Here is a 19,761-nt window from a genome sequence, read left to right on the forward strand (position 1 = left end):
CTCTCTTATCCTCCTACTGCATACACCACCTTTCCCTTTTTGAATTCTCTGCTGCCTCCGTCTCTTTTCTGTCTCGTGTCCTGTCTCGTGTCCTGTCTCTTCCCCCTGTCCGATCCCATGGTCAGATGCACTGGTAAACAGCAGCAGGGATCTGGTCAGACAGCCCAGACAAAGCAGAAGGACCTCGCGGGCCCAATGGAGACAGCAAAGCAAACAGAAAAGGGCAAGTGTGGTTGGCGCAGCGTTTGTCAGACGGGACTGTCCCGGCTCATCCTCATCAACCTTGTATTCCACTTCTCTTTGGTATTATCTCCACCTTTCTCTGTCATTGTCATGTTTGTATGCTTGTCTCTCCGGATCATACTTCTCATGACCTTACTGTCCATTTTTCATGTATTATGTCCTATTTTCTATTTCCTTCTTTTCTTTCCTTCTTTTCTTTCCTTCTTTTCTTTCCTTCTTTTCTTTCCTCTTTTATCTCTCTCCTGCTGACATGTAACAGACCTGACTTGTCTATCAGTCACACGTAATTGCTGCACTGTCTTATTGCTAGAACAGAGCTCCTACTGACGAGCACAAGTGGGTTTAGTCTTTCCAAATCTAATCTAGTTCCTGTCACTGTTCGTTCTTGGTCACAAATACTTGTCACTCACACTGCTGAGGTGTCTGCCTGTAATCAACCTGTGGTCTGACGCTGCAGCGTATCTGATTCTCAATCTGTATTATTCAACAGCTCATGTCTGCAGCAGATTTCAGCATCACCTGAACCCTTTCCTTTACCCTGTTTTAGTAGATGTATAGCTCTGTATATCAACATTATGTAGACAGTATATTAAAATACACGATATGATATCATCAACAACTCTGCAGCGTTTAGTTTTCGGTTACTAGGCTGTACAAACTTCACTTGTCCACCTTGTTTCCACCTGCAACAGTTCACAGGGATGAAGCTCTGTTCACTTCGCAGCCCACCCAATAACATCTATAGATATAATATTTACACCCTGCTTCTCACCCAATGTCAGCTGGGATGGGATTTTGTTTAGGCCCCCTCAACTCTGTTTGATTTGGGTAAAGGTTATTATTTAGAATAATTGACTGGCACTTTATTACTGAAATGCAATCTCAAAGTTCATAACCGAGAGAACGTGTGCTGCCGTAAGTCTCTATCCTTCCTTCCTTACCCTTTAACCCCGTCTTAAGAGTTGAGCCTCCGTCCCATGAGTCCCTCTCTTCCTTCTGCTCCATCTAATCCCACCAGTCCACTGTCAGCACCCTCCGCCAACCCCCTTTAAAAGCTCTCAGCGTCCCCTCTCCTCCCACGGTCAGTCACGCTACACTCTGTGACCCCGCTCCACCCTGTGGCATTCACATCCGCGAAACCCCTCCACCCCTGCTCTCATCCTTCTCTCCTCTTCCTCTGTGCACACCCATTAACGCCACAGAGAATTTACTTCCCACTCTCCATCCGTCCACTGTTTGCAGTCTGCTCGGTCTAGCCGCGGCCTGCTGCAGCCACCAGCTACTAATTAAAGTCCACTCGTTGTTTGAATCGGTTATCTGATTAAAGCCGTCAGCTGCTAATTAAACTGTCATCTCTCTCTGCGCTGTTCTTCCCACGAAACCTCCCTCCCTCCCTCTCTGTATGTTCTCCCTCCAACACTCTCACACACACACACACACACACAGATCGAGACATCATATATAACATATTGTGGTAATGTGCAGCTTTATCTGTTTTATTCTCTCTCTGTTTGTCTTGTTGTCTGAATTCAACGAGGACTCATGACGCCAGCAGCCGAGGAGCCACATGAAGCTCAGTCATTATCTGCTCCTTCCATGTTCGTCCTATATGAGGAAATCTGAGTGATTGCCTTTGCAGCTTGTTGCTATGACAGCTTGTCGTGCAGCTCGGTTGTTTTTTAACCACTCGTGAACATTTCAATAAAAGATGTTACTTTCCTGGTTGGTAGAGAAAGTGTCAAACTGGTGTATTTCATATTATCTGTATCATTCTGACTCTTATGCAAGATTTGTTTTACAACTTTGTGACGCTATTTAAAATAACAAAATCAAATTTCTTCCTTATTCTGTAAATCATGTTGTGCATCCCACATCCCGATGATCAAAAATCATACATGTTCTAATGTTTCATTTTAAATTCAACACACTCTGCGTAAATATGCGAATGAATCAAAAGCAAACTACTTATATTAGTCTTTAATTATTTAATTTTAAATAAATAAGTAATTAACCAATGACAGAACTTTTACCTTCTCTTTTCTTGCTGAACTCTGCAGTGTTGCTTTCGACCACTAGTTGGCAGTAGCAGGTGCCCTGATCCATCAGCCGAGTGGAGGAGATATTTATTGTTCCAGCAGGGACGTTACACCGAGCTTCCCCCTGAGCCCAGTTTAAAACCCTGTAAAGTGCCATCACCACAGCTTCGTGTCTGTCCCCTCAGCTCAGAGCAGAGGATTGATGGCCCCCCTGACTCAACTGCAGGCCACACATGCTGTGACGCAGTAAATTAGTTCATAAATATCGACCACAGAGCTGCAATGGCAGGTATAAATCCTAAAGGTATAAATCCTTATGTCCTGTGGGGGATAATGGGGGCGATGGAGGGAGGCGGCCGACTACAAGAAACAAATGAAACTGCTGACACTCACCATGCTGCGTCCGACTACAAGCTTCTCTTCTTTCTGGGGCTCAAAAACAAGATCCAAATAAAAACAGTTAAATACAATTAAATAGGCAACCTCATAAAATGTTTCATTTTTCCCCACACAATCATATCGAAAAGTTAAATACGTATTTCCATTGCATATAGTTGCCTGCCTCTGACCGTCTGTGCGTGTTCTAACACACTTATGTCTACATGTACTTGAGGTTTGTCTTGCAGAGAAGAATAAATTAATATTGATCTCCGACTACAGAATGAATCGGCCTGTAAGTCGGCTCTGGCCCAACAGACTGCAGAAGCCTGTGTCTCTTGTTTATGACCGATCATCATCCCTGGCTCTCTCTATCATACCGCTCTCTATCTGTCCCTCTCCCTCCACCCATCCACTTTCATCTCTTTGGTCACGCTTCATGATCAGACATGAAGACCACAACACAGTCTCTCTCTCAGCCTGGCTTTTCTCATTCTAACCTTCAGCTCTCTTGACTCTTGGAGAACAGGCCTGGTCGTGCACTCCTCCACTGGCACTCGATTTGTGGAGGTCATGCCTGTGAATCAGTATAAAGACAATGTTATTGTATTTAAGTGTCACTTGGGTTGGCATCTGAGGGTAGAATCTACAGTGAGCAGCCAGACATATGGATATAACGTGTAAGCAATGATTCATTTCAGTAAACTCTTCAGACTAACAGTCAACCTATAGTACAGTTGTTTGTTGCAGCTCATTCTCAGTTTTTTATCTTCCGTTAAAGCTCTTTTGTGGGACATCTCAACCACCATAGAAACCTCAGAGGACAGACGGACAGAGACATCAGTCTGAGACACTTGACACATTGAGGCTTCTCATAGCTGACAGATACAGCAGATACAGGGCCTGTAAAACAGCGAACTGCACATGTAACTTAAGCAGACAAATTGTACTAAGATTTTTTAAGTTTTAAAGAAAAATTACATATCTAATTAATTATTCCTTCATTAATTTTGAGTTGATGTGCGCCAAAAGGCCTGATTAAAAAATAGTTATCTGACCCAGTCATCCATGACACTTAATAATGCAACAGAAAAATAATAGAAACATTTTGTGATGTTTTAGAAATTATAAAAATCAATAATCCGACTCTGCGGAACTTCCAACGAACCTCCCATCACCCCTCTGACCCTCCACAACCTCAGGCAGTCTCTCTCTTAATGGAAATTGATGCCAAGTATCTAATATATGATTCAAAGCAGGGGAGGGTGGGGGCACAGAGCGGTAATTGCTGAACCCGACTCCAATTCAGTGGCTGTCACTATATTATAGGATTAAGTCAATATTTGAGTGTGTGTGTGTTTGTGTTTGTGTTTGTGTAAAATTATGTTTACTGGAAAACCGAGGCAGAGAAGAGTTCTTGCTGGAGGCATCAGCAGTTTCTGAGTTCTAACTAATCAGGGAACTTTAAATATCCATTCTGACACGAATGGAATCAGAAATACCAATTTATTTGGATAATTTGGATAATAAACTACAAATATAAAACCTCCGATGCAGCTATTGTTGGAGATTTTGTTTCCAAATCTCAGATTTTCTCTCATTAGAAACTTTAATTATTACCATTACGGATAATGCTACAATTAATAAGCTGTAACCTCCAACAAACTAATACTGTGCGATTCATCAGGTTTGCTTGTTGCTTTCATTTCCCTTTATTGATCTAGATAGCAAGACATCACATACCATCACAGTTCCTTCTTGTAATTCTTTGTATCTTTTGTCAAGACCAAAGACAGCATATAAAGATGGATGACATGTCTACACAATGCAGAAATGAAGCCAAGCATTCCCAGATACGAATGCTGGACAGGAACGCAGCCATCTGGCACCACTTGGAGCCAGAGTCTGCACAGGAGTAATTAGGGGATGGAGCCGCGGTAGAGGTCCCACCGATACACGTGCTCCACCAATCGTGAGTAAGGCTCAGCTGTCAATCCTGATGTTTGACCCCATTATAGCATCAACTAACTAATTAAAACCAGACTTAGTGGAAACATGAACACTTGAGCAAACATCACAAGAACTGCCTAAAATGACAGAAACCTTCTCCGAGAAACGGTTTGGTCCATGTCCCGCCCACTAACATGGAGGAGGGGGGGCGGGGTTATGACTTATATTGCACCTAAGCCACCAGGAGGATTGGATTGAGAGTTTGATTTCACTTGGGGAGTCATACTGTCCATCTTTATATACGGTCAGGACAGACAAAAGTCAACAAGTCACGCAACATTATTGGCCAGTTTGAGGAAACAAAAATTATGCTTAGTTGAATTTCCTGAAAAAAAAATGCTGCTGGATTAGTTCACCTTTTCCTTGGCTAAAATTGGAAGCATTGACAGCAAGTGCGTTATGATGGTGACCAGTACAGAGCCCCTAAGGAAACATGGGCATAAAAAAATAGATTAAAGTTTTCTTCCAGAAAGTATTGCATGCACACACATTTTAGAAAAATATGATTTAGCATTATTTGAGGATTTTTTATTATTAGTAATTAGTAACTCCACCCGAGTAGATTGCTGGGGGAAACGTCTTTTTTTTTGCCCATGTACCCTTCGCCGCTCCGTAGACCAGTTATAGTACAAATAATCATAGAGCACAGATTCAAGTAATGTTTCTGATAACGGACTGCGATAATAGCAAGTACAGTATGATGAAGACAGAGCGAGTGAAGAGTCAGACCCGTTGGTTAATTTGCTCACGGTCAGTGTAGAAAATACTGTACAATATTATTGCTGCTGGTTTCCTTGGTGATGGATTACTGACAAGCATGGCTTTGATGACTCGAGCGAATACTGTACCCTTATCCAAAAAGGCATTGTGAGCAACAGCCGCCTTATGGCCATTGGTTTTCAGTTTTGTATTGTTAATCTCTACATTGTAATAACCCCCCTCTTTACACATATCAACACTTTGACATGGATTGGATCAGTTTGTCTCACCGGGCTGACAGTGAGGTGTAAACAGTCCAACAGTTTGCTGAATTGTGTCCTAATTTTCAAGGCAAATATAAGAAATTCATACAGCATGTGTGCTTTAGGCAAAGGGAAATTAGAGTTGATCTTCTATGGACGGTACGTAGAAGGAACTCTTGATGCTCCTTGATGAGAGGCCATTATCTGCAGGGGCTCTCTGAGGCTTTGTCCGTCTTTGGGCGTTTTCCCCTCCAAGTTTAAATACAGAAATTATAACAAGTAAACAGTGTTGTATGCATGCTGGCCCAATAGTGTCCTGTGGGGCCATTTGATTTAGATACAGAGAGATGGTTCAGGACAAAATTGCAAAACAAGTCTGTTCTAAACAGGAAAAAAGTCCTTAGTTGCTGTTGGAAAGATAACGCTCTGATATGTGACAGGGGTGACACTGGAAAAGGCTGATATATATATTTATCCCCCAAGCAACCCCATGGCTGAAAGGTGGTATATTTCACATTTTGAATTAAAAGATAATTCTGGTTTATTTTAACTTGAGATCATGATTATGTCTAATGAACAATGGCCCAAACTATGAAAATGTGTTTGTAGTGAATCAGAATAATCCTTTAAGTTATCTGAAATAAAAATATATAGTTCCTCTGTGAATGACAGCTGAGTCATGATGATGCAGGATGAATGGGGCAGGGGATGGAGGTCTGGAGGAAAGCAGGTGGTGGTTGAGGGATAAAGTGCATCATAATCATTTCCCAGTGAGAGGTGGCATGTGAGGCGGACGTGTGAGTTTGTGTTAAAATGTTATAAGGGTTCTGTTTCAAGGGGGTGGGGCAGGGGAGGGGGACTCAAAGTACATGTCCGGGTCATGTTGGGATCAAAAGTTTCATTTATGGTCCACTTCATCAACAATGGGGATGTTGTAACTCTGGAACAGAGGCTGCATGAAGAGGCCTAACGTCCCGACCACGCACACACACACAAAGATCCACAGGAAGAGACGATCGATCACCATGGCCACGTACTTCCAGTCTTCAATGATCTGCAGAGACAAAGGGAAGTTACACAATACGTATTTCCACTGTTGATACGGCCAACACAACATTGCAAGGATTTAATGCGTTAATTAGTAATCAGCCCTCACTGGACAGTTCAGCTGAAGCTGTGGAAATTATCATTAATTTGGCAGGTTTATTGTAATAAAAAAGAACATAGTTGGCAAATTGAAATTTAAAAAAGATGAGAGATCATCAAAGTTGTTACAATTCTTCCAAAGAGTGATGGTATTGTCTGTACTAATTCATCTTAATCGGATCCATAGTTATTAAAGCATTTTACTCTGAGCCATAAATGTCCCCCTTATCATAGCACTTCAGGAAAAGTCAGGGGGTCACCGTGTAATTACTGTCTATGCAATTGCCATTATCACACGCACACACACATACGCAGACACTTTTCTTCTAAACACCCTACCCCTTCATCATCATCCTCGCTCTTCATCTTCTCAGCGATGTATCTCACTCCATCCACCGCATCCTCCACATCAATGTTAGACTTGAGAGTCAGCCTCTTTCTGAACTCTGTGTTCTCTGACAAGTCGCTGACTTTCCAGCCGTAGTGTTTGGCTGAATCCTCATTGACAAAGAAGGACGAGGAGGAATCTGCCATTCCCAAGGTGCTTCCCATCCCTCCATCTGCTCCACGCATTTTCTGGTCAGAGTAGGATCTCTGTTGGTGTTTTTTCCGGAACTTCTCGCGAATGTTGGAGCTACCAGGTCTCCGCATGAAGAGGTAAGTGGGGAGCCGGTATAAGAAGATACGCTTGACCCAGGGAGGCATGGTGTGCGTACTGGGGGCCCGGTGGTGTACATTGAGCACGCAAACGCTGGTTACAATGGAGAAGGTGACCAGCACCATCGAAAACATTAGGTACTTCCCGATAAGAGGCACTGCTAAAGACGTAGGTGGTACAATCTTTGAGATCAGGAGCAAAAACACAGTGAGGGCCAGAAGGACAGAGATACAGAGAGTCATCTTCTCACCACAGTCTGACGGGAGGTAGAACACCAGAATGGCCAGGGATGTTATCAGGATGCAGGGAATGATCAGGTTGATGGTGTAGAACAGAGGTTTTCTCTTGATAATAAAGTCATAGGTGATGTCCAGGTACCTGATATCATTAGGGTCTTCATTCTTTCGTCCGGGCAATGAAACAATATCCCACTCGCCACTGGGTTTGAAGTCGTCACGTGAGGCAAAGTCACTGAGAAGGATGAGGTCGATCTCCGTGTGGTCGTATGTCCAAGAGCGAAACTTAAGGGTGCAGTTCTGTTGGTCGAAGGGGAAGTCACGGACTTCAATTTTACAAGCAGACTTGTAGATGGCTGGTGGAAGCCAGTTCACCTCACCATTGTTGGAAACCACAGCATTAGAGTAGAAGGAGACTTCATAGGTCCCATCGGCACTGATGGAAGGAAAAAGTGGGAAACAAGTACAAGAAAGGACAAAGGTAAAGGTCAAGTCAAAGCACTCAAAACAGACTGCTGGAAGGATAATTATTATTATTAAAGTGAATTGTAATCTTTTTTTTTGTCCTTTAAAGCACACAACATATTAAAATGACATAAACCTAAAATGTAATGATGAGAAGGATGGAGTAGAACTGCTCCTCCTGTTTCCATTTTAAGCTTATGTTATACATAAGAGACAATAAAAGCAAATGACCCATGTTGTCATACTGACATTTAAGGTGCATTGATGCATCAACATCAACTAATGCATTGAGAAACAAACAAGAAAAGACCTTAATTGGTATTTTTAGCCAAAATAAATAGTCAACGCGAACCTAGTATTTCCAACGTAACACAGAGTTTGTGTTACACAAAACTAAGAAACCAATCCTGTCAACTTGTGGGCGGGGCTTAGTAGTTGGGGAAAGGCTCCTCACTTGCAGGTGAGCTGTGAGGTTGGGGAGACAAGGTCATATCGGCATGTTCAAGGTGTTTAGTGTTACATTCAAGGCATTTTAAAGCCATGAGGGGAAATTTTTCATGACCAACATTTGAATATGTAACTGAAGAACAAAGAGTTTTAAGGAGTATAATAAGCTTTATGAGTGGGACGCCATGTTATCATCCAATAGTCTAGTAGTAAACTGTGTATGTACTTAAACTTGCTACTATGGAAAATGTACGTTACCTTTGAAACAACAAAAAGTGTAACCATGCATAAGTACGCAACATTACATCATGTGGTCAAGTTTGCATTGGCCACTGAAGAGCATTCCCACAATCCTGCTGGAGCTTCCTCCTAATAATAAAAACCACAGTGGAGTGTTTTGGCATCTGACGATACTTTAAACTCGTGCTTCTATTAAAGACTTACCGGATCTCAATTCATGATTTCGCTCGCGCAGGATGTAAAACATACCCTTTGGTCTTATAGTGCAGTTATAGGTTGAACAGGTTGAACGTCTACTAATAGTGAGAAGTGTAAGATCATAATTGCAACACAACACATGTGCATTCATTCAATTGAGCATTACTCGTCAGCCATGCAGTCGATGAATGAGGCAGTGATGCTGAAGCATGAACATTATGGAGTCAGTCCCGCAGCAACATCTTGAGGCAAACAGCTGAGTTGACTTGAGTGAATTAATTTACTCCACTAACTGATGGCGTGCTGAGAAAACGATTTCTTGTCTGTCACCATGTGCCGGTGACCTGGCACATGCAACAGCTCTGTGTGAGCTGAAAGCTACAGGACGTCTTTTGTCGTCTCAGGAGAAGAGCTCGCCCCGGGACACATGCCAGCAACATGGCAACAACTGCCCACCCCCTCACCACCTCAAATCTGCTGAGCCTGACTTTTTCTGCTTCATCTCGCCGAGGCTGCAGGTGATGCATTATAGATAAGTGGCCTATCAATTATAAAGCAGGTCAGGAATCCAACCATCACACTCAGTCTCTAATGCTTTGGAGCTGCCGTGAATATGCAGACCAATCAAAAATGCAGAGGCCCCCACCTGCTCACTGTGGGTCTGCAACCCCTGACCTGGTCAGAGATCTGAACCTGAAGTAGTGCTGATCATTTCCCATCATTATGCCTCTTGAGCCATTATGCTGCTAACATGGTCTCTAGCTGACCAGCAGTCTGTGCTCGACAAGGCCGGCCTAAAGGGTGAGGTAACACTGAGGATGACCAGAACACAAGCCTGTTACAACATCACAGTCTCAGGTTTACATTATACACTTGACCTTTGACACAGGAGTTTTAGAAAACATTCTCACACACAGGTCTTCATCAGCAGATTGATAAGACTCAATTACCGTGGAATTTGAAAACTGAAACTATCTGCTGATGACTGGCAGCTTTCAAGTGATCTTGTGGTGAGATCTAGTAAAAGGCTGAAGCAAAGAGAAATGTTTGAAGTTTTCTTTCAAAGACATTCACTGAACTGGCGTTTTGAACTAGCGGCAGTCTGTTCTACTACTTTGAAGCGAAATTTACAAAAGCTGGATCTCAGATTTTCTTTTGCCAGTTAGACTTGCCGCCTATGATCTCAGTGTTGTCGAGGGGACATAGTTCAATTACAGTTTCAGCTATGTATTTTACATCCCAGTGGAACTAACAAGTTTTATATAGAAAGTAACATCTATTGGTTATGGTTAGACATTTTGGCTTCTTTTTCTTTTTTTTGGGGGATGGGACAGAATTTTAGGTACAGAGAGTGGGGGAAGCATTGGTCATAACCGAACCTGTGGCCGGAAGGTGAGCTAACCAGATGAGCTAACCAGATGAGCTAACCAGATGAGCTAACCAGATGAGCTAACTGGATCCCCACTGGTTTTCCTACTAGATGTGAATCAGCAAGCAGAAGAAAATCTTTTCAAATGTGAAACTCAAACACAGTGAAGATCCTTCCTGTGAGTGATTCGTGTATGAACTACAGTTGAGTCCAGATTGACAGATGAGATGGGGCCTTTGTGTCTGTCAGCAAACTCTCCAGTGGAAAAATGGAGTGCAGCTAATTTCTCTCTGAATAACTTATCCAGATTCTCCTGTATTGATTTTTCCTTGCAGCCATCACAGCTGCACGATGATGTTTAGATGTGCACGCAAAGTAAAAATAATCTTTGGATCATTCACGCTCGATATGCAGGAACTCCAGTCTCTCCACAACTCCACAAAAAGAGGTAAGAGGACAGAAGGAATAAGAGGATAGAAAGTAAAACATTTTAGGTAAATTGGGCTTTTTGTGACCATTAGAGATCTGTTCTTTCAATCACTTATCATTTTACAGACACACTCATTGTGTGTGTCATGAGGCAGACGTACTTGTTGTAGAGGACGATGTCTGGCAGCCAGATGTTTTGTGACGGGAGGCGGATTTTCTTGATGCCGTCGTACTCTTCGGGGTCCCACATTAACCTGTAGTCATTCCATACCTGAGGGCCAAGTGCATAGACAAACCAAAAATATGAATATATTCAAAAGCCACACAACACAAGCACACACAAATACAAATGCATGCATATAAATGACATGCAAACAGATTCAAGGACAGTCAGTTTCTGCCTGACTGACTGTTTAAAATTCATTTAAAAACTAGAGCTGTACTCTGTAGAGCACAGACCTCGTTTAAGTTTATATATATTCAATCAGGTTCCACGAAATTTCAAAAATTTATAAATATCAGTGTCCGATTTTAGAATTATTTTCCAAAGCATCCATCCAGTAATTCTTGAATAACATAGCTTAACAATAACAAACAGGGGGGACGACAGAGTCTCCTAAGTGGAGTTAAAAGCAGCACAGGGATATTTCTCCTGCAAACATGTGTTGGTGTGTTGTGCCACTACGAGGAAGGGCCTTGTCGTGGCCTGACCTCATACAACACACGCTTATAAACACACACTTACAAAAAAATAAATGACACAAACCTGAGTGAGCCAACAGTTTGTGGTCATGATCTGCTCCCTCTCATTCTGAAACACAGAAAGACAAAGATGGTTTATTAATCAGAATCAGAATCAGAATCAGAAAGTATTTATTGCCAAGTAGGTTTACACCTACAAGGAATTTGCTCTGGTTATTGGTGCATACAATGAACATAGAAACATAAAAACATAAAAACACAATAAATACAACACACATAAGAAAAGCAATAAAAAGAAACAATATATATTTACTCACTATCTACTTCTTATTTACTCCCTTTTTCTAATATTTATACAAAGTAACATTTATTTAGACATAAACATATCTAAATAAAAGATATATAATAGATAAAAGATATAAAAAGTGAAGTAAAAAATGTAACGTTCAAGGAGTAGATCTGCAGCATTTATTTCTCAAATAAGCTTTTTAGTCTTGATGACCACTCAGAACGCTTTACAGTTAAGGTTATTGCCATTACTTGTTCAGCATCTTGATGGGGAAGACTGGGATTGAACCGCCGACCCACTGGTTTGAGGACGAGGACAGTGTGTGTGTGTGTGTTTGTGTGTGTGTGTGTGTGTGAATATGTGTTTCCTCACCACATTGATCAGCTGGGCGAGAGACACTTGGATGTAAATGGCGACCTGCTGACTGTTGTTGACAGCTGGTCTGATCAGCTTGTTGTAGCGCTCCGGTGACAACAGGTGACTCACCAGCCGCTCCTCCACCTCCGCACACAAGGCAGCTGAAAACAACAACAATTTCAAACGGAGAAAAAAAATAGGGTTCTAATTTCATTATGTCGCTGTGCATCTGATTACGTGTGGTGACTGGACACCGGGGGGGGGGGGGGGGCACTCGTCTCTGCGTAAATATATAACCCCCGGATTAGGCCGACCACCTTGTGTTGACCTTTCCAGCTCCACAGTTCTGGTTCATGATGTTTTAATCGACTCATGTTTTGCTCTGTTGAGTGAGAACAGGTCAAAGTGGCTCCGATATCGAATAAATGGTGGGTTTAATAGTGAGTGTCTCACAGTTGGATGAAGCCCAAAGCCTCAGTGCACATTTGAACAGAGGTAAAAAGCAGCTGGTTCATTCTGAACTTTTTAACTTTAGCTTTTAAATTTAGTAATCTGGTTCACTGAGTGTGAGAATAAATCACAACTCTTGAGCAAATGGATTGAGGAAACACTTGACACCAACATGTGGACTTTCCTATGACTTTCTTAGTTGGCTCTCTGCTCAGATCACTGCTGACCTCTTGTTGATCATGATGAGAAAACCCTTAGCGAAGCACGAACACACTCACGCCTGGATCAGTGGTTGGTGAAGCGATGTTTAAATCTCGTGCTGTATGGTCGCGATAATTAGGTGCTGTAGCAATGTACCCAGCTGCATATCCCCAGATGTAATGAGTGTGTAATGTGTGTGTGTGTGTGTGTGTGGGGGGGGGGATGTGGGTGTGTGTGAGGGGTAAAGAGAGTAAGGCAATCACTCACACACAATGCATAAATCCTCTTTACCTTAACCACTCAGGCATTTAACTGTATATGTTGATTGTTAATAACGCGTGCAATCTAAAGTTAATTTGACAATAATGAGTCATATTTATCCACACACACAAACAGAACCACTGCAGGTCTGATAACCCAAACCCATGAGATCAACAAGGAACAGTGTCTGACTGAGTCACAGAGCTTCAGTGGCAGTGGTTGGTTCGGACTCTGCCGGAGATTTAGACATTTAAACTCAAGAAAAACCATGTGTCTTATATTTAATGAATTAAGTGATTTCATGTTTCCAGTTCTTAAGGTTCTTGATTTCTTAAAGATGTTAGTTTTATCTGCATTCTCCTAAACCACAAAGGGAAAATTCTCTCAAGTGACACCTGTAATACTGTCTATCCCACAACACTTGTTCTATACCCTGAAGAAACCTGATGGAAAGCAGCAAACAAAGGATTCTCCCGTCTTTTTTTACTATTTTTCCAAGGAATAATCTATGGATCTTGAAGAAAAATAATCAGTCAAATTCAGGGGATCGAAGTCATATCCCTGTTTGTCCAAAATCTAACTCAGTTCAAAAGCGGAGATTTAGTTTCAGCGGATATATTAAAAACAGGGAAAGTATTTTTGAAAATTGTCACCACAGGTTTGTGGTGCCTGTGAGTCATTGAAGGTCTTATCAGACCACAGAAAGAACAAGGACGTCCTTGGGCGGATTTTAGAACCTGGAATCAACAGAAAATGGTGCAACATCGATTTTTGAGATCTCTGCCACCGCCGGACTAACAAGGACATCACTAATGACTTTCCATTACATCATATCACTGCACAGTTGATTGGATTTGGCAGTGGTTTCATTTCAGCCACAAACATACAGCGATTCAGTCAAACACTCGTAGTGAAACCGCTGTGCAAACACTTCTGTTCTGACAGCAATGTACTTTTGTGCCGACATCTCAAAACTGTGCACTTAGCAGCTTTACTATGAATATTGTTTATTTTGGCACTTTACTTACACTGAGTTTCAGCTATGCGCCCGCCGCCCGGCTGTCATATCAATATCTATACCAGATAAAAAAAGGTTTTCTGACACGTGTCAAGATCCAACTGAGGAGAAGAGACACTGAGCTTTAAGGTGAAGGTGTATTCTACACTTGGTCACTCTGCATTAACCTCTACTGGACCTCCGTCTGTGGAGGAGACGAGTCGTGTCCAGCGTCTGAGCAGCTGTGACATGACACTGAGCCCCGAGGGTAAACGTCTTCAGAGAGCTTTGAAACACAGCGCTCGGTCGGCCCTGTCTGTCAGGATTAGACAGAGAAGAGAGACACATAGGCAGGATGGGACAACACACACAACGGCAAAGTCCGGGTGCGAGACAAAACAATCTGCAGCTTAGTGTACAATCATCTGATAAAATGAAATAGCATCATGTCGCATTATGGTGATGATTAATGGAAAATCGAGGTGATTCATGGGTTGGAGCACGAGGGGCTCACAGCTCAGCACTAACTCATTGTTTGTGTGCAGTTAGGGTGTAAACTGCTTCGTATTGGAACACAAATTTCTTGTACTAATTAAAAGCAAATGAGATTTTGAGCTTTTTGGCAGCCTGGGAGTTGAGACGACACTTTCTATTAATCCTGTTGGTCTCGCTCATTGTTCATCGTCTTTGTGCTCTCGTGGCTTTTTTATAAGAGGTTCGATAAAGAGCAGGAGATACTAAACCACAAAGCAGTGATGAAAAGATGAGCGGCCTTAAATGTCACAGTTTGTGAGGAGCTTGAGTAGTAAGTTATTCTACTCTCATAAGTATCTTTACTGCTAAAATAAAACAAAAAGCATCAATAAATGTCCATTGAATTGAAATGCTAGTTTTACACAAATGTTTTAGTTTACGTTTCATGATACTACAGGTGTTATACAGCCTTTCAAAGCAGTTGAATAAATTACACAAAAACAAAAGAACTGATTTTCACGAACCTGGGAAGGATGTGGAATAGCTCAGGAAAGAATCCATAAAAATTGTGTATGGATCCGGAGTAGAGGCCGGATCCAGGATTTTGTTTTCACATTGCGAGGGTGTTTTTAAACATTTTCACCATTTTCCCAGAAATAATCTATGGTATCCATGTGTTTTCAATTTGGTGATGCTTGATTTTAACTGTTGGCCCTTGGCAGAGGTATGCTCTACTGGGTTCCATTCAGTTTTCATAAAAACTCAAAAGGTGTTTAGTTTGTCCTGTCTGGGTTACTGTGAAAAAAAAATGGTGCACTCCATAGAGAGGACCCACTCTTGATGTAAAAATATTTATGTAGGTATTTAAATATAAAAGGGCCCTTTCTAGGGTAAAGAAAACAACCATTTGTACACATTAGATGAAACACACTAGTGAAAACATCACTAGGATTATTTTATTTATATTTTCCACCAGTAGGTCCCTTTCACATAAATCTTACAAACTGAACAATTCATTCCGGCTTACTTACTTGAGAGTCATTACATTTTTGTCAGGTGTTTGTTCTCAGATCATATATAAATGTTTATAGTCTCATTTTGCAGGTTTAATATTTATCCAGATACATTGACAGGTGACCTGCACGTCTTTGGATAGGGGATTTTTGTTTTAACTCATCTTGCAGTGAAGCAATTGAAGTAATGAACCACTTTACCACACTAGTTTTAGATTTGAGTTAATTTTTGTTGCACAATAGGACAAACTACTGACTTTTAAAAAGGGTATGTGGCAATACTATGGTTACATTATTTAATCAATAAAGTTTTTGCAGTTGTTTTTTTCAATTACTCTAGTTTTGAAGTTTCATAAGTTGTTAATAAATTCAATATGGCATGGATGACCTATAGTGTGATGCTGGAGAAGGTTTTTCCACAACTCTAGCAACTTAAATATCACAAACCAACATTGGTATTGCGTTTCCTGTCAGTAGAGAACCTTTTAGATCCAGTGGGAAATTAAAATGACATTGGCTGGAGACATAAACAAAACAAACAAACTCTTGCCGACCCCCCCCCCCCCCCCCCCCACACACACACGATCAGTGTAGTGGCTCCTGACTTCAACCCACTTCCTGTGATTTCTGCCTTCGAGAAATAATAGCTGCATGCCGCCATGAAATTGTAAAGGGAGTGGTATAAAAATACACCCCGCACAAAATATTAATAAACTGTGAAAGACAAATTATGTCATCTGAATGACCCAGGACGGCGAGGAAGCACAATAAAGGCCACACAAAGTGGTGTAAAGGTTTTTGGTTTGACAGTGAATGGTGAAAAGGTAGATACGGCGAAAATGAGATGTGTATGAGGCTGATGTAAGAAGAATTAGAGAGTCAACCAGGAGGTCTCATCACACATGTATGCACGCACGCACACACACACACACACACACACACACACACACACACACACTCCTGTCTGCCTCGTTGCACTCTCCATACCTCAATAATTCATTGCTGCTAAAATAAAAATGCCATCATCTCACAAGCACTGAGAGTCAAACACAATTAAATATTATTCTCCAAGTCATCCTCAATCAGAGAGAATCAACATAAAATCTCCATTCCAACATATGGAAACTGTGCAAACAAACAAAATAACCTGTCAGACACAGTGCTGCAGATGAGTCATGGCACGTTGTTTGACATCAGTGCAGAGTACAAAGAGAAATACGCATCAAAATTCCTAGGTTCTTTTCATCAGGTGAATTATTTAGTGTGTTACCATCTGCTGTGGCCTTTCAGAGACCGAAACAGTTTTCTTTGGAATTACTCAGGCCGTGAATCTGTCATTTTTATAAGATACCCATGTGCCATTCACTTCTGAGTTACAACAAGGCACTTCACATCGCTCACTGACTGTGAGTGTTTTCTTTTTAGTATCTTGTTTGAATTTCTCTTGGTTGGCTGCGCTCACACTGCTCATCACAGACAGCTCTACTGTCCACCAGGATAAATCAACAAATCTTTTCTTCTTTTTTTTATCCATCACAACTTCTGTCTCTTGTCTTTCTGCCCTGCTTTGCTCTTGTCTTCTCAGCAGAGGCAGGATGAGGACAGAGGAGAGATGCAGGCCGCTGGATAAGCAACAAACGTCCCATTTGAGCTCCCACCGTTTCACCATCACATGTTACTGCTGCGTAATTTTGCACTAGTTCCTTAAAATGTTCTTCTAAATGCATTGAATGCAACCGTCTCCACATTACTCTCTCTCTCTCTCTCGCCGTCTGCCAACTAGCAGTTAACTCTGAGGTGTTGACTCGCTGACACAGAGTCGTCTTGACCAGCCACATGTCTGCAGTTATGAGAAAGCAGTTTTTAAACTCGAGAGAAAAAACAACAACCTCACAATGACCCCGGGACTAGATTTAGAGCTGCATACTTCTGCCCACCCACGTACAGGATAACGTTTCACCCAAGGGCTTCAGAAAAGCCAAGTCAGGGTCGTGTGAGGGTTTCGTGCAACATGCTAAACGCAGATAGCGTGTAATCCCCCCTCTCGCGCTCCTAGGCATTGTGCAAACATTTACTGAGCAAAACATTTCATCAGGGATACGTAGCTGTTGCACACATTAGCAAATTTACGCCAGCATGCAGCTGATACTGAGAGAGACAGGAAGGGCCAAGAGACAGAGGAGTTATTGATGAGGAACTGAATACGTCAGAGAAGATACAGAATATGAGGAGGGGTCATGAACTAACTAAGATGAATGTGGCGTCCAGGAAGAGACTGAAGAGAGTGAACAGGTTAGAGGAGAAGACAAGACACAGAATGCGACAAAGAGAAAATACATGTAAACAAAGCTGCAGCCTGATTAAATCTTTCTACAGTTACAGACAGGTTAAGATTTGATTGGCTTGATGGAGTGACTGTCATGCTATGGCATACCTTAACTGTAGTCAGAGCACATGACAATGAAAGAGTCTTAGATGCGTAACAACAAAGAGCAGTAAAGAGGTAGAGGAAAAAGAAGATGAAGGAGGAGAGGGGATTAACCAGAAGATGACTCACTTAATTTAAATATTGCCAAATGTTCATATCCGATAAATTGATCTTGAGAGCAAATGTGCTCTTTATATGAAACCTGGCAATAAATTGATCTGATAAAACAAGTTTTAGGGAGATTTTAGTTTTGCAGAAGTTTTTATGTAAACATATATAATATAACCATAATTCTGTGAATAGAAACGTAAAACAGAGTTCGAATTTCAAAAATCAAACAAGCAAATATTTGTTCATATGGGAAACCAGTGAAAGCTGACCTTTAACTGCAAAGTGAAATTCTCATTTCCAAAAAATGAACTTCCCATTGTAATAACTTAGTTACTTATAAACACATTAAACTAATTTGTACTTTGATGTTGGGAGATATTTTCTCCATGATAATTGTTTTCAAATCATAAAACAGTGAATATGAATAGAAAATGCAAAGAATATTCCCAAACTGAGACCAACTTCCCTTTGAACTTCCAGATTCACTGCCTGTGTTAAATCATACTTCTATCATCTGTGCACAACCTTTATTATTTATTGCAAAGAGAACATCTCCAACTTAGGGCACTGTGAATGAAACACACTTAAACAATTTGAACACACTAAATTAATTTGAGGACGCAGACAGAGTGGGTTCTAGGACTGTTGAAGCAGGTAGTGCTTGGACACAGTGAGATCACTTTACAGCACCACGGACAGCTCCTCCTGGGCCTCCTCTATAGAAACAGATTTTCCATTGCTCGTCACGTGGTAGGAGTCCACTGTGGGGCCATACTCCCATTTTGATCTATTACCATCATCAGAGGGCCTTGACACACACACACACTGCAGGCCGCGAGATTTCACCAGGAGCATTTAAACGTGTATGTGTGTGTGTGTGTGTGTGTGTGTGTGCGTGCGTGCGTATGTGTGCGCGTGTATATGAGTGTGCGTGTGTGTGTGTGTGTGTTTGTGGGTGCGTGTGTGTGTGTGCATACGTGCGCGTGTACCTGCGTGTGTGATGACCCACGGGGAAACCACAGTGCCAAATGGTTAAACGCAGCTATTGGATTTGTGGTTAAATTAAAGGTGAGGGCTGCTGGGAAACATGTGCAATATCACAGCCATGCAATTCAGATTTGACTAAAAGAGTGTTTGATGCGTAAAGACGAACAAGTCAGTTAATTGATACGTGCCGAATCACGTGTTCGATGCCACTTCCAGTCCACACTAGCCTGCTTTCCCACTTTACACTGTTATTTATCATGTAAAAATGAGGCTCAAACTATGAATGTTTAAAACACAGAGATACTTGTGTTTCAGCCCACAGTAGCAGTATTTAAACTGCAAAGCACACGGGAGATTAAAGGAACTCTCTAACGTCGCAGTAGATCAGTAATATCAGATGTCGTGGACGGAGCCCAGGGAGAGATTTTTCAAAGTGGACAGACTGTCCGATTAAAGCCCCACAAAGTTAAAACCTCCCTGTCCCGTGCCGTTCCGTCCCGTTCCTGGAGGATTCGAGAGGACTACTCACCTGCCACGCTGAGAACCAGGAGAGCCAACGCTGCTTTCACCGGGTTTGCCATCGCTTCCCTCCCTCCTCCAGTGCGGCGCACACACGCAAACTTACAGCCGGGGCTCGGTTTTTCTTCTTCTCCCGCCTCGATGGGAAGTAAATA

General features: G+C 41.9%; 1 protein-coding gene across 1 annotated transcript; it reads right to left on the bottom strand.

Moving 5' to 3' along the window:
* Nucleotides 1–6,527: 6,527 nt before the first annotated feature.
* Nucleotides 6,528–19,668, bottom strand: LOC128446004 (neuronal acetylcholine receptor subunit beta-2-like). Its single transcript, XM_053428943.1, has 6 exons — nt 19,617–19,668; nt 12,181–12,326; nt 11,584–11,628; nt 10,979–11,088; nt 7,115–8,105; nt 6,528–6,683 (listed from the first exon to the last, which is right to left on the bottom strand). The coding sequence occupies exons 1-6, from the start codon at nt 19,666–19,668 to the stop codon at nt 6,528–6,530; spliced, it is 1,500 nt and encodes a 499-aa protein (XP_053284918.1).
* Nucleotides 19,669–19,761: the final 93 nt, after the last annotated feature.

This window comes from Pleuronectes platessa, chromosome 8, assembly GCF_947347685.1.
Source record: "Pleuronectes platessa chromosome 8, fPlePla1.1, whole genome shotgun sequence".
NCBI classification, from domain to species: Eukaryota; Metazoa; Chordata; class Actinopteri; order Pleuronectiformes; family Pleuronectidae; genus Pleuronectes; species Pleuronectes platessa.

What these genes read in the sequence shown, in the direction of transcription:
- LOC128446004 (XM_053428943.1), bottom strand. Translation starts at nt 19,668, where the DNA reads ATGGCAAACCCGGTGAAAGCAGCGTTGGCTCTCCTGGTTCTCAGCGTG. An exon ending in CCTGGTTCTCAGCGTGGCAG is followed by an intron (nt 12,327 to 19,616) that starts GTGAGTAGTCCT and finishes TGTTGTTTTCAG; the next exon opens with CTGCCTTGTGTGCGGAGGTG. An exon ending in TCGCCCAGCTGATCAATGTG is followed by an intron (nt 11,629 to 12,180) that starts GTGAGGAAACAC and finishes TCTGTGTTTCAG; the next exon opens with AATGAGAGGGAGCAGATCAT.